Source organism: Hermetia illucens, chromosome 6 (genome assembly GCF_905115235.1).
Source record: "Hermetia illucens chromosome 6, iHerIll2.2.curated.20191125, whole genome shotgun sequence".
NCBI classification, from domain to species: domain Eukaryota; kingdom Metazoa; phylum Arthropoda; class Insecta; order Diptera; family Stratiomyidae; genus Hermetia; species Hermetia illucens.
In genome coordinates, this window is record NC_051854.1 from 32,737,557 (window position 1) to 32,753,665 (window position 16,109).

At 37.3% G+C, this 16,109-nt stretch overlaps 1 protein-coding gene across 15 annotated transcripts in view; it reads right to left on the reverse strand.

Moving 5' to 3' along the window:
- Window positions 1-16,109, reverse strand: part of LOC119658934 (transient receptor potential cation channel trpm) — a 489,577-nt gene that overhangs the window by 37,049 nt on the left and 436,419 nt on the right. For 9 of the 15 annotated variants that reach the window (XM_038066779.1, XM_038066772.1, XM_038066768.1 and 6 more), the window contains 8 exons: window positions 11,193-11,345; window positions 10,966-11,034; window positions 10,045-10,101; window positions 2,402-2,434; window positions 2,098-2,244; window positions 1,850-2,007; window positions 1,307-1,497; window positions 1,049-1,194 (listed from right to left, as the gene is read on the reverse strand). In XM_038066779.1, the coding sequence (XP_037922707.1) occupies window positions 1,049-1,194; window positions 1,307-1,497; window positions 1,850-2,007; window positions 2,098-2,244; window positions 2,402-2,434; window positions 10,045-10,101; window positions 10,966-11,034; window positions 11,193-11,345 (954 nt within the window). The remainder of the gene's footprint in view (window positions 1-1,048; window positions 1,195-1,306; window positions 1,498-1,849; window positions 2,008-2,097; window positions 2,245-2,401; window positions 2,435-10,044; window positions 10,102-10,965; window positions 11,035-11,192; window positions 11,346-16,109) is intronic. The other 6 variants (XM_038066781.1, XM_038066780.1, XM_038066774.1 and 3 more) reach the window with 3 other exon arrangements.

Sequence of the window (16,109 nt, forward strand, 5' to 3'; positions counted from 1 at the left end):
ACGAATAATGGTTTTAGTATTAGATTTTGAAATAAAATACAAACAAGTCGGGAAACCGAGAACTGGGCGCTTCAAGTATGAAAGGTTTTGTTTGCTTCTCCTGTGAGTATATTTGAGTTTAGAACTATCCCATTTGTACGTAGCCCGTTAAGAATATGCATTTAGCATATCAGATTTAGTACTTCGGGTTGTAAATTTACACGGTAAAGACAAATTTGAGCTACTGTAACTATTGAAATAATAAAACTTGTTGTTTCTTTTTCGTTGGTGTGGGTATTTATTCTTGCAAATACCGATATTTCGGGAACCACTTGTTCCCTTCATCAGTGCAAACAAGTGCAAACTTGTTTGCAAGAATAAATACCCACACCAACGAAAAAGAAACAACAAGTTTTATTATTTCAATTAATTAATCGTTGGAAACACCGCATAATTTCACTCTGATACTGTAACTATGTTACTAATAGTATGATTTTGATCAAACTTGGAGATAATATGCTGCATATTATATTTTATACTATTACCAACTTTTATAACTCTGAGATAAACTTAAGGAGGGTTTTACTCAATTTTCCTAAAAATATGGAAATATACTATTATTAACTTAATTTGAACAGGTATCGATATGGAGAGTATTTTGAGGTATTTTGAGTATAGAAGCAGCTTCATGATTTTTTCCAGATTTTTCGATTGGGTAGTTTCTGAGAATGGGTCCGTTAAAGAAATCATCAGCCGTTTCTGAGAAAAGTGCCTGTGACAGACAGACAGACAGACATTAAACCGATTTTAATAATTTTAATAATTTAAAAAAGCAAAATTTTGAAAGAAGGTCACTTTTTATTTTACCGATTGAAGAATAGGGTAATTCATTTAGGACTAGGTCAATTAGGAAAATGCTATACGGCAAGGAAGGCAATGGCTATAAATAATTTTCCATGCCAGTTGTAAAGAAGCAAATGGAAATGTATGTATATATGAAGGTAACGTGAGAGAAATCAAAATGTTTTTACAGTTTCGTGTCCTGCAAGCTGGAAAGGTTTAAACTTACATCTCTTATAAGTCTCCAGTCCGGATCATTATTTGGAAATAAGATAGCTTGCCGACTGACTCCAAAACTCATCAGTACAACTGCCAATAATACGACAAAGTAAATCATATTTTTCACCATTTTCCCCATCATCGTGACTAGCGGCCCTGAAATTATACAAAGTGGATTTCAGTTGAAACTTACGAGTAGAAGGAAATTGGAAAACATATTAAACATATTCACATGAAACAGATAACAGGCATCCTTTCTAGTACGTACCTAAATATTTATTAACGCCTAATATATTTAGAATCCTTAGATACCAATAGATACTGTCAACACAATATATCACTCGACCAATGTCCATCGTGTTGGGACGGAATCGCAATGCTAAGCCAATCATAAACAAAATTATCGCTGCAGCATCACAAGGGTTCCACATATTCCAAGCCCATACGGCAAATTTATGACTGCGAATATGAATAAGGAAATGAAAAGGTTATCAATTCAGAAGTGCTGCACGAAAATATTTGTCAAATTATTTGTTCTGAATTAGATACATTGTATTACTAAGCACTTTTTACTCCCATTTATTCTTGCACATTTGCAGCATCGAAACCTGCTTCTACTCTCATTTAATTTAATCAGCCACAAATTAACATAAACATTGGACAAATAATGTTGAGCAACATTGTATTATGAGCCAATCTAATCCGATTGGCAGATATTGAGAGTAGGCTGCAGATGTTTAGAATGTTGAAAATAGTTTAGAAGGCCGCATCCAAGTATAGGGTAAATACCATATATCAGAAAACTGCTTACGTTATTGCTACTGGTTCCGATGATATAATTTCCCTAATTTTCTCACAACCTAAGGTAGTTATGTATGCTATTGAGTAGATTTCCTGCCATCGGGGGGTAGGCGCCATTTTCACTAGCACTGTATAAGTGAACATTAGCAAAAAGAAGACATAGGCCATCTGCAAAAAATGGGATATAAAATAGACGCCATCAGAGGACACCATTTGGTTTTCAGCGTAAATGGCAAAGTGATTTACTTGTGCACTTACCGAATCTGCCCAAAATTTTGTAATAGGTGCTGTGTAGAATTCGTAAATTTTTTTCTTAAGCCTGAGTGGTTGATGTTGTTTGACTTCGTAGTCCGACATGTTTAGAAATTCCCTGTACTGCGACGGATCCGATTCAGATAGAGAAACCTGTTGAAAACAAGGAGGAAAAAGTTGGAAATTTATGCAAATTAAAATACAATACATAGAATTCAATATACGGGACGACATTTATCTATACGACGAGGAGTTTTCACCATAACTAACTACAAAAGCTACGCTATGCCATGCATTTACTCAAACTAACTTTCTTTGATGCTTCGACTCCCGTGAGACCGACCTGTTGGCATGGGTGGTTGAAAATGGAAAAATGGTTGTGAATTTTATGCTAATATTTTTATGAGAGTTAGGTCTAAAGTTTGAAATGCAAAATTAAATTATTAAACTTTATCTTCTTGTTCGATTTCATGAGAACAGATTTACCTTCAGCATATATGTCCATACCATCATTATTATCTTATTTTCACATTTTTCCATACAGATATATTATAGATATATATCATATGTGTTACGCTGTACTTATTTACTCATGCGACTGTTTTCAATTATATTGTTTCAACTTTAAGAGCCACTCTAGTTCAAAGACTGTATTTTGCAAATGGGTCCTTATAAACTTCAACTGATGACCTTTAAACCTAGGGACTGGAAACAAATTTTAAAGGCTCAACAGCGATTTGGTGTCGATTCCAATTCAGGATAGAGAAAATATTGCATCTGATATGAATGTTAACTGTTTCGAAAAAAGAAAATTTCACATAAGTGTTCAATTCTGAAAAGGGTAAATTTGGATTTGAAAGACATGCCTTCAAAGCTGGAATCGATATTGCTGAATTTGTAATCATTGAGCAAAATTTTCCATTTTCTTTCGTGGAAAAAAGAATCAATTTCAATCGAATCGCAGAGTATTATAGAAATCTCAATTGCAATATGTGATTAACATGAGAACCTACTGTCGGAGTTGGCAATGGTAGCTTTCTCTTGTAATGGAGATAAAATAAATCCAAAGCCGGAACTGGGAACACTCGCTATAAAGCGGGTGTGTTCTTTGGTTTGGCAAATATTCATTTCACAATTTCTGTCCGAAACTAAAAGATAAATGTTTTTGACAAAGTGATTTTTATTTTTCATCTTTAGAAATTTAATTCAACATGGTATCGTCGACTTTGACTGTGATCATTATTTGTATAACACATTCCTTAAGGGGAGAAGCCCCTTTAGGCGCTTAAAAATCTTATCTTTTTAATCGATATGTACATGGCCTCAAAGTTTCAAAAGCCAATTCTCAAAATTGTAAAAGATATGCCACCTGAAAGAAGTTCGCGTTCTGCCGACTATGCCTTGACATTAAACTTTAAACGGCGTTTTCTCGAAACCATGTCTATCTACTTTTTAATTTTCAATGTTATAAAAATTGTTTTGTATTTTTAAACATGATCAACGTCAACAAAGCACTACTTTTTCGGATTTTAAAGGGACTTCCCCCCTTAAATGACCAAATGTTTTTTTTTCGCATAAATAGAAATCGTACAGAGCCAAATCACATAAACTCATTTATTTTATTTGTGATTTGCATTGGCTCTCTTTCCCCCTTGCAATATATACCAATTTTTAATGGTGTCTCGATTTCCTAGGATGATTTTAAGTGGGGTCCTCAAAATGTGAATGTTAATTATACCAATCGAGTCATTTTCCGGAAAAGGAAGATTTAATACTTGTAATGCTGAATAAAGGGTGTCTCTCGTTATAGTTAAATACTTTTTTTTCGTTAAATCAAAGCACTTTGTACTACAAAGCAAAAAAACTTTAAGTTAATTTTTATTTTGCATTATTTTCAAATCGTTTGAACAACTGATGCTTCGTATGTGGGCTGCCGAATGAAGATTGTAGCGATTTTGGAAGATTTTCTTTGCAACTTTGTCATTTTATTGTTTAATAAAGTAAAATTATAATTGCGGTCCGGACGATGGGGGTAAGTATACAGAATAAAAAACGTTTGAATTTTTTGGTTCTAGATTACTAAAAGCCCACTTTTTTTTGGAGGAGCCCACTTTATGTTTAAAGAAACAAATACAAGCAAACGATTATCAAATTCGTTAATTATTTTATTTATTTATTGTCAAAAAAGTTCTAAAAACAAGTCGGGAAACTGGAAGCTTGATGCTTCAGGTATAAAAGGTTTTGTGTTTCCCTATGTGAGGAGCATAACGTAGTTCTCCATTGGCTTATAGCATTGACCCGAGATATTGAAATCGCTCAGTTCACCATTGCCAGAACTGAGCGATTTAAATATCTCGATGGGCAGGTTACTGCCATTGCCAGAACTCAGCGATTTAAATATCTCGAGTCAATGCTATCAGCCAATAGAGAACTGCGTAATGAAATTGTTTCACGCATTAATGCATCCTGGATGAAGTGGCATTCCCCAACTGGTGTTCTTTGTGATCGACGTATCAGCGCACGTCCCAAATCTAAAATTTACTGCAATGTCGTTCGTCTGCCGCTCTCTATAGTCCTGAGTGTTGGCCGACTATAAAGGACAATGAACGGCGTCTTGCAGTAATGGGGACGAAGATGTTGCATTGCACTGGTGGCGTGACACGTTTTGATTACGTCTGAAATGAGAATATCCGCGATCGATATGGGTTTGCACCGATCGTGGAAAAACTGCAAGAGAGGCGTTTTCGCTGGTGTGGTCACGTAATTCACGGAAACGAGAATTCAACAACCAGTATTGGTCAGAACATCGAAAGCAATGGTAAGCAACCAAAAATCCGGTCAAAACAATGGTGGCTTGATGCGCTGGATGGGGACTTAAGGATATTATTAGCAAATGCCAACAATTTAACCAACATCAAATATAAAAAAGGGCTAGGGAGAATTAGATTCTTCTTGAATGGAATTTTAATATTTCACTCGAATTTCAATTATTCTCGTTAATTATGACGTCAGCATCTTATTTGGATGGCTTAGGATGCTGTTAATTAGCACGGAATTGATAAGTTTGAACTTCTATAACTTTGACACTAATAGTTGGATTTTCATGGAAATTGGCATGTGTATGCACGAGACTGTCCTCTATGCCGGTGCAAAATTTGGTACACTTAGGATGAGCTTAAGGGGAGTTTTTTGATCAATTTCTAAAAGTTGATAATATACTATTAGTAAATTTATTTGAGCAGATACCGTAATGGGACATCTCTCGAAGATTAGATTTCGCTTAAGTGTTTTACACAAAACCTTAAAAAGGGCTGCAGATAAATAGATTCTTCATAAATGCGACTTTAATATTCCACGCGAATGTCAATTATTCCGGGTAATTATGACGTCAGCATGTGATTTGCATGGCTTTGGAAGCAGTAAACTCGCGCGAAATTGCTAAGTTTGAACTGCTATAACTTTGGCGTTAATTGCCTGATTTCCACGAAATTTAGCACGTATATACGAAATATTGTCCTCTATGCTGGTACGAAATTCGGAAGTCCTAGGATGAACTTAAGGGGGGTTTTTCAGTAAATTTCTAAAAAGTAGTAATATACTATTAGCAAGTTTATTTGAGCAGATATCGGAATGGGACATATTTTGAGGCCTAGATTTCATCTAGGCGCACCACTCCGATTTTTTCCGGATTTTTAGGTTGGGTAGTTTCCGAAAATGAGTCCTGTCTCACTTCAAGTGCGTACATTTTGACTCTTTACTCACGTACTTTGCAATTTATGCCAAAACTAATGCCAGTCTCTTAAAGTGCAAATCGAGACCTTTCATTTGATACCCTACACAACTATAACCGGTGAAAAAAATTTTTGAATTCCCCTTTTGCATATATGGGGAGCCTGCTTTAAACTCCACCTAAATTTATGCCACTCGCTGCATGCTTGGGATTTCATAGTTCCCATTTGTCCACCAAATTTCGTTCGAATCGGTTTAGCCGTTTTGGAGAAAAATGCGTGTGACAGACAGACAGACAGACAGACATTGAATCGATTTTAATAAGGTTTTGTTTTACACAAAACCTTAAAAAGCTTGAAATATCCAGCGTTACATAGGAAAATGCCCTTAAATAGGGAGCAGGCAACGTAATACTTGACAGCTTCGGAATATGATTTGCGAAGTTTAAAGTTATTCTGCCAAGAGTAATGCTAGATAGCAGAGACTACAGTTCTAAAAAGAAAGACCCCTGAACCCATACACATATTCTTCTTTAGCCTTCCCCTCATTCAGCTGAGGAGTCGGTTCATGTAGGTTAGATTCGCCACTTTTTTCTGTCATAAGTTTGCAATCGAAAAGGTCTCAAATTGCCCCAATAGTCCAAATATTGATTGTTAATCTTGGCCATTCGGCTGATACACCTGGATAATTATCCCTCGAAAGAACATGTGAGAAGCATATACGATTATTCTTTATTTATAGTTACCGATTATGATTCTGAAAGTGAACAGTAGATGGATGTCAACTCTATAGTTTCTGAAAATTTTTATTTTAGGAATAAATGGTCTAAAGCTGCTCTAACAACTACATATACTAGAAGTCACACTGTTGTGACGGATTGGGCTCAACGTTGTGCAAGCTAGCTTCTTTACAAGCCTATGTAAATGTCCCGAGATCACATCCTTAATAGAGATGCTCCAGATCTTTAACAGGCGCGACTCTATGCATTCTCGAACTTTTTGGCCCGCGGATGGCAAGCAGGGTGGGGACTATAAAGACTGTGCCTTTTCAAGGGCATGCTTATATTTTACTTGTGCGGCAGCAGACGGAAAAACTAAAACTAACAAAATCGCAGCGGTTCACTATATAGAAATGACAAGCGACGCTGCGAGAGCCTCTGACTGGCAATTTGACCGCGTAGCGAAGCACCGCCCAAGTGTATATTTCTACCTACGAAGTCATATAAAGAATATTTAAATTATTATTCAAATCGGTTTCCTGTCACATGCATTTTTCCCTGAAACAGCAACAGCGATTCTGACGAACTTTGGTGGATATATGGCAACTATGAAATCGCACGCATACAGCGAATGACATGTAAATTTGCGTTTAAAGGAGGGTCCGTGTGGAGTATCAAATGAAAGGTTTCAATTAATACTTTCACAACCAAGTTTTAGTTTTCACGTAAATTGCAAAATCGGCAAATAAGAGGGAAAATGTGCAAACTTAAGGTGAGACAGAAATCATTTTCGGAAACTGCTCAACCAAAAAATCTGAGAAAATTTAGGGTCATTCGTTTATATGAAATCTTATCAGCTCAAATAAACTTAATTGTAATAACTCTCCCCCTCCTCCTATTGTTCACCATAGGAGTACTTTTTTGTATTCGTTTTAAGTTAACTTCTTGTTGATAATGTTGACTTCTAGTGTGAAGCGTATGAGCGACACAGTACTTCCCAGGACAAATTATTTTTGTAAATAGTGTACAATGTTTCCCGACTTAGAAGGTATTATTTGAAACAATAAGTTTATCTTGTTATAAAAATAATAAAAATATACTTTCAATCTCAAAATAGTTCAGCACCAACGTTTAAAAAAAAACCTTTTTTGATGAGTCGAGCAAATGAGGATGCTTGGGAAGTGGTTAAAGTTTAAGTTATTTTTTTTTGGATAAATAAACATAAAAAATTTAAATCGTCATTTTAAGTTTTATGAAACGACTAAAAGGAACACATAAAAATTATAGCTTGTTATTAATTGAAATAATAATGCTAACAAGTTTGCAGTGGTTCCCGAAATATCGGAATTTGCAAGAATAAATATCCACACCAACGAAAAAGAAACAACAAGTTTTTATTATTTCAATTAATTAATCGTTGGAAACACCGCATAGTTTCACCCATTATTATTTTTTTTTTATTTTAAAATATGGATTCTACTCGAAATAGCGACGATGTTGGGGAGTTGACATCATAGTAGAGTTATACATACTACAAACATCTGGTCACTAAAGATGAATACTTTATTATTTCAAGCAAAGAAAAATGGTGTGTCGAAAACTTTTACACCGCAATAAATGAGGGCCTTTATCTTGAAAGATATCTGTCTGAATTTTTCACTAGTAGTTTCATAAGCAGGCCTTATCCGCTCATTTCTAAATAGGGGTAGAAACGTACGCTTAAAATGAGACAGGACCCATTGTCCTCTAATTACCCAACCCAAAATGATGATATGCCTATATAAAATCTACCACCATTCCGATATCTACTTAAACAAAGTTAATAATAGTATATTACTAATTTTCTAAAATTGACCAGAACAGCCCTCTTCATCTTTCGTCATCATAAAGAATAGTGTGACGCTTAATACTGGAAAGTTGCCAATTTACTGGATGTTAAGCCATAGAAATATGATGCTGCCATCGTAATTGACAGGAAAGCTGCCATATAATTATAAAACCCATATATAAAATAACTACTTTCCCCAGTCCATTTTAAGGCTATTAAACTCGGTTTACTGTCAACCTGTTTGCGTGTCTGTCACACGCATTTTTCTCGAAAACGGTTATAGTGATTGACACGAAATTTGGTGCAATCTGGGAACTGTTAATGCTCACATACATAGTAAGCTACATCAGTCTATGCCTAATTTAAGGGGAAGGGGATCCCCATATATGCATATATGTTCATCCAATGTAGTCATGAAAGGTATCGATCAGTACTTTCTGAAGCCGGTCTTAGTTTTCACATCTGTTGGAAAGGTGAAGAGTGCGGGGGGTCGAAAGCGACCATTTTTTTTCACGGACCCATTCTTAGGAACTTCCCAACCGAAAAATCTGAAGAAAATTAAGAGGCTGCGGTTATATGGTGGTATCCGTTCAAATAAATTTAATAATAGTATTTTACTATAATTTTTAATAATTGATTGCAAAACCCTCCTTTAGTTCATCCTAGAATCACGAAATTGTCCAGCATTGTAATGGCTATGATTCTACCAAGTTTGGTGGAAATCGCACTATTACTAAGAAAGCTATAATAGGACAAAGCTGTCAATTCAAGACTTTGAATGCCAGTATCACGCTAAAGTAGATACTCTCACATAATATATGCATATATTATGTGCTAGGTACTAATGTCCACTGAAATGTTTTTATAAAAGAAATATATAAAACCTTTCATACCTGAAGCGTCCAGCTTCCAGTTTACTGACTTGCTTCCATCTGTTTTAAGTGAACGTCTGCCTAATTGCTGAATAATTTTTAAGTCTGGCTGTGAAACCAGTTACTAACGAAAATGAACTATTATCGGCACTTTAGTTTCCAGAACGAATTACCGGTGGTTGTGCAAAATGGTCTTTAAAAATAGTACATAACTGAATTTCTAAGTATGTACAAGTGGAATTGTCGTGAGTTTAAAACTTTTCACATAAGAAAATACTAAACCATTATCACTTGAAACGTCCATCTTCCGGTTTCCAGATTTGTTTAAAGTAAATTTAAAGTGATAACATTTATTTTATATACACGTGCGAGAGTTATCGTAACGACTGCCTAAAGAAACATTTGGTTTGTCATTTAGTATTTGTCAACAGGGGTATATATATGGCAAAATAATAATAACTGGCTTTTAAAAATCAATTTTTGACCCTGTTTACCATTTTCCCATAAAAGCCTTTTTTATACCATTGTCACTTTGCACCCCTGATATATGTATGAAAATTATCAAAACTTTTTATAATTTTTCTAAAATGAAGATAAGGAAAAGAATCTAAATATTAAAATGTCAAAAACAATTTTTCGAATTTTTCATTTTGGGTCTATTTCTAAATAAATACTAGTCGATTTACATTTTTTTTTAACCCTATAAGTGCAACACGTGATAATAAATGTTCCTAGGAGTACATTAACATTGGTGTTTTTTGAAATTTTTAGCGAACGAAAAAGTGATTGGTTATACATATACTCACTTTGCCATTTTCCTGGACTTTAGTGTCACGCAATGAATATGTTTCCGCCAGTAACGCCTGCAATTTTAAAAAAAATATTAGGGAATACTGAATTAGAGTAATTAACCAAATATTCCATTCTATTAGCGTTGGTAAATTTCAGTTAGAATTGCTAAGTATGCAAAACTCAGTTAAGAATAGTCAAAGTTAGAACATCTTCAATAGGAAAGACAATTACATTCTTAGTTTCCTAAATGCAATTATTTACAATTTATAACATGTTTGTAGTTTCGGAAAAATACCGGCTAGTAGCGGATGCAGGCATGCTCATATTGCAGAGCTTTGGTTTAGTATTAAAGAATGGGTAAGGATTTAAAATCCAAACATTTTAGGATAGCTACTGCCTATTCACAGAAAAAAGTAATGGTGGGGGTTCGAAAAGTGTAGAAATCGAATCTACTAAACTTTAGAAATATCTTCTTAAGTGGGAAAATCTGAAGAGCCTGTGAATACGATTCGATATTGGATTTTTCAAGCTCTGTTTGGAGACTTTGCAATCATTTCACCTCTTTCAGAAAGCAGTGAAGACAGTTGTCTGAAGCAGTTAGTTTTCGTGAAAGAAAATAAAACATCATGTACACAAATATGGTACATTTATGTTCAGATAATTTAGTAACATAAACATAATTTACATTGAATTCTTCGACAAATTCTGACACACTTATATACACTGTGAAAAAAAGATACTTTGTACTGGAAAGCCTTAATTGAGCAAAAGAAGGAAAATCAAAAGCAGCCAACAGTTTGCATTAACAATGTTAAACGCTTTGGAGCACAAATACAACCCTGATTAGTTCTAATAGACACACGCATAAAAGATACGACAAAATAATTGTCTTAACTTTTCACAAAATGTTTATAAGGCATGTAAAGATTCTATACCTGGGCCGTAGGATTTGGTCCTTTTCTGGTTCGAAGCGAAAGTGAACGTTTCGCTTTTTCGAGCGCATTCTAAATCATATATTAGGGTTTTTATGTAATATAATAATTATAATGTGTTTTTTTTGTTTCATATCATTAGGAACCATAAACGAAATAAAAAACAATCAAACTAAACTGGGAATAAAAAGAAAAATCGGACAATCCCCAAATACTGGAATTCCACTTACCTCAGCATCAGGGTGATTACGATCCATATCTTCATAATCTAAGTTTTGATTTTCTAAGTGCTCTTCTTCAGTCTGCGGCATAGATTGTAATTCTTCTTTTGATTTGAAGTCTAGTTTTTTGATAAAAGGTGGACATAACAATCCTAATATAACCTAGAATGAAAAGTAAAAGAAAATGTGGATTAACTTTTCGAATGTTTTTTTTTATTCCGAAATGCATATGATAAACAGTTCACAATTTAGTACGACAAATCACACCATTAAATGCTTGTAGCTTGAGCCAATAAAAATTCAACTAATTCTAGTTGAATATGGCACATTAATAAACTGGCGTACGGATAGATAGTGAAAAGACTTCATTCACGTTCAAGAGTACTGATAAGTATTACTAGACAAAGTCACTTAACTTCAAGTAGTAACCCACTTAATACTTAGGTACCGACCACTGACAATATTCATGGAAATCCGTTTTACCCAGCAGGTTAATATACACCACCACCATAGAGTATCATTTGCGGTTTTTTACATCCCCATTGGCATTACATCGATGTTATACCGTCAGTCCCCACCCCTACGCTGCTAAAGCAGTGCTGATACATCTGCCAGTAAGCATATATCACCTCAGCATGGGAATGCCGGTGTAGCACGCAAACCAGTCTTGATTGCCCCAATTTGCAACTCTTCAACATCCCAGGACATGTAAAAAGGAAAAGAAGGATAAAATGAACGACATCAAGGTGGGAATGCCAGTTCCACCGTCCTTATTCCCTTACCTGTCCTAGGATTTCCCTTACAGGGATTCAATCTTGTTCTCCAATGACTACGTGAATTTTAACCACTATCCAACTTTGAAATGGTTCCTCTAAAAATAACTCGATCGCCGTTTGAATACTTAACCGCTTCAAGTAGAACCTTTGAATGAAGAGCCGTAAGCTCTTTCCAGAATTTATGATTTCCTGGCGTTTAAAGTTTTTTATTTTCGAACAAATGGCAACACACAATCAATCGTTCTTTCACCCATATTTTCTTTTTCTTCAGCCTTTGTCCCATTCACAAGCGGGCTGATCGGTTTTGCCGTTTGGCTCTATCAAATGCCTGATCTGGATGCAATCTCGAGGCTTTTAAATCCCCATCCAGCGTATCAAGCCACCGTTGTTTCGGCCTGCCTTTTGGTCGTTTACCATCGACTTCGATGTTCAGACTGATCTTGTGATCAAAACGTGTCAGGCCACTAGTCCAACGTAACATCTTCGTCTCTATTACCGCAAGACGCCGTTGATTGCCTTTTATAGTCGGCCAACACTCAGACCCATAGAGAGCGACAGGACGCACGACATTGTGGTAAATTTTCGATTTGAGGCGTCAATCACAAAGAACACCAGTTGTGGAACGCCACTTCATCCAGGTTGCGTTAATGCGTGAAGCAATTTCATAACGCCATCTCCATTGGTTGATAGCGTTGACCTGAGGTATTTAATCGCTCAGCTCTGAGCAGATCATTACCGCTGACAGTCATTGTGCCTGTTTCATGGGGATCGGTTGTCAAAAATTCAGTTTTGTTAAGATTCAATCTGAGACCGTGTTGCATGAGGCGTTCATTCCATTTTCGGACAAGTTGCTCGACATCATTTTTGCTATTAGTTGCTAGGAAAACATCATCTGCATAAAGCAGTATATAGGACGCTGGACGTTGGATATCCTGTGTGACGGTGTCCCCAATACCAACAGAGACACGAAGCGGTTTAATATACCCGCCATACTTTACTTTTCGGATCGTGCTAGAGCAATTGAACCCAGCGCACGAGTTTTTCTGGCAATAGTTGTTGTCGTAAAGCATACCAGATGAGTTCGTGTGGCACACAGTCAAACGCTTTCTCTAGATGCAGAAATGCAATGTGAAGAGGGCGATTCTTTTCACGGTGTTTCTCCATGAGTAACCGTGCAGCGTGTATTGCGTCAGTAGTTCCACAGTTCTCGACAAATCTGGTTTGATTTACGGTTATTTCAACGATTTCGCGAATAGTCAAGAATGCGTTCAAAAATCTTCATGGTGTGGGAAAGTAACCGGACCGGACGGTAATTTGAACATTCTGTTGAACTACCTTTCTATTTCCATATCGGAACTGTGGCACTTCCTTCCCAGTCAGATGGTTTTCTACCTTCCTGAACAACCCGATTGAAGTATTCCTCTTCCTCGACTTCAGTTCCGTTGACTGTCATGTCAGTCCTAGGGGACTGACTGTCATGAAGACTTAATCCCACGGTCTTCTTAGGACACGGATTGAAATAGGGGGCCAAGCGCAAATAACCAAGCTGCACTCACATACAACAGGGATGTATGTAAGTCCAGGGGCTATCCCGGTTCCCATCGTACCAGTATACCCCTGGTAAGGTTTCGTGACCAATTGCCACTTCAGATGAGTCCCCGTGCAGACTCGGGTCTGATCGCCCTGATTAGGCCTTTGGAGCATTTGCCCTCTGCATCACGGCCGGCAAGCCAATATGATACAGCGTCTCCCGGTGTCACCACTATGGAGGTTTTCCTCGGCCACTTGGTTTTGGTTCAGCTGACAACCCTGTCAGTGCCCCGTCTTGCTCACCGCTACCTCTGAGCACCAGTTGCGTTGGCAGGTGGAACTGGTCCAAATGTCGACAATGATTGTGGAAGTGGAGGAAGAGCAAATTCTTCAGTTGAAATCTGCTTAAAGTATTCTCGCCATCTATCCGTTGCGGCTCGACGGGTGGTAAGCAAAGTACCGTTCTTGTCATTAACACAACAAAAGTGTTCGATATCCTGTGTACGCTCGTTACAGCTTTTGGCAAGTCGATATAGATCTTTCTCGCCATTCCGAGTGTCCAGTTTATCGTAAAGGTTTTTGTAATAGTCCGCTCAGGTGACAGCGACCGCTTTCTTTGCTTCCCGGTTGGCATTCATATAAATTTGCCAATTGGTCAATGTTTTCTCATTTCATTTCAACATCGTCATTCCAAAGCCAAGTATCTCGGTTGATGTACCGCTTACCTGGCTTGGTGACCCCGACGGTTGCAGAGGCCGCTTTGCGGATTGTATTTTTCATTTGGTTTCGCAATTCTTCCATAATTGTAATGGTTGGTAGTCGCATAAGTGAGATCATTTCTTCTGTCTTCTCACGAAATCGCCACCATTTAATGCGCGGCGGGCCAGTGCGTTCCTCACGGTCTTTTATCGGTGGCTTAATTCGCAGGACGACAATCAACGGCCGATGTTGAGGTGCGATGATCTCATAGGGAACGGCTTTGCAATCAGTGACGGTGGTAAAATGTCGGCCTCTTATGATCGGTTTCGCCATTTGGCTCTATCAAATGCCTGATCTGGATACAATCTCGAGGCTTTTAAATCCCCATCCAGCGTCATTTACCACCGACTTCGATGTTCACACCAATCTTGGCAAGTGAATTCTCGTTAGCGCGAATTGCGTGACCATACCATTGATGACGCCTCTCTCGCAATTTTTCCACGGTCGGTGCAACCCTATAACGGTCGCAGATATCCTCATTTCGAATATGATCTACAGCTATTACGCAGCACCGAGTCTCACATTGGAGGAATTCACTTCATCGCTGGAGAAACTATCCTTCGATGTAAGCTGCTACAATCCCACAACAATAGCACCCGATTTCAACGCGGAGGCAAAAGAATGGGGAAACATAGAAACAATTGCAACGGGACGAATATTGCTAAAGACAATTTCATGCTTGAATGTAGCACTTGTGAGCTCTGGGGGAGTTAACACACATCGGAGGGGAGAACTACATTCAGTAGTAGAGAATTACCTTCAGTAGTAGTAGAGCATTACATTCAGTAGTAGACCTCACCTTCGTCAGCGATATCCTAATCAAAGACTTGCAGTGGCATGTTAGCGACAAGTACACACACAGCGATCATCAGGCTATTATCCTGCAAACCTCGAATAGGAACCATATGAAACCATCAAACATAGTAACGATGAGCTGGGTAACGAACATATTTGAGGCAGAAATGTTCAAGGAGGTACTTCTTGATAACACATTATTATCGGGAAGCGTACAAGAAAACATTTTACATATCCCGGAAAAAATGCAGTGGGCATGCTATGCCTCTACTCCTCGGCGCAGTGATTTCCGAAGACGAAATCCCAATTTCTGGTGGAATTAAAAAATCGAGGAATGTCGGAAAATCTCAAAGCGAGATTCCCAGCGTATAAGAAACGCGAGGACAAAATTGCAAATAACTATCACAAAGAGCAAATCCGAACATTTCAAGCAGATGTGTACTGAAGCTAATTCTGATCCATGGGGTGGCGCATACAGGTCAGTAATGTCATCACTGAAACACAAATGCTCCTCACCAGTTACTTATCCTAATTTATTACAAAATATAGTGAACACCTTCTTTCCAGAGGATGTAAACTATAAGTCTCTTCGTAGTACATATAAATACCGGAAGAAGATGAAGTTTTAAATGCAGGAAGGAAATTCGATGAAAATAAGGCCCCAGGACTGGTTGAAATTGCGAATATCATCTGAAAGTGATTGTCAAGACAGCACCAGGTATGCTTACCCAAGCTTTTACTTTAGAGAAGAACAATTTCGAGCAATGGGAGCTACAAAAGCTGATACTTATACCGAAATGCTCATATCGACCGAAATTGTTGGTCGATACCGGGAATCTCTCTTAGCTATCTTATTGTGGTTAATTATGTTCGATGAAGTGTAGACGCTACGTCCTCCTAATAGTGTAACAACCATGGGCTTTCTGGATGATATTGGGATAACAGTAGTTGCACAATTGTCTACACAATACGATATGAGAGATCAATTCTTGGTTGAAAAAGTCCGGTCTATCACTTGCTGCACATAAAACGGAAGTAGTGCTAGTAAGCAAGAGAAGAAAGGACA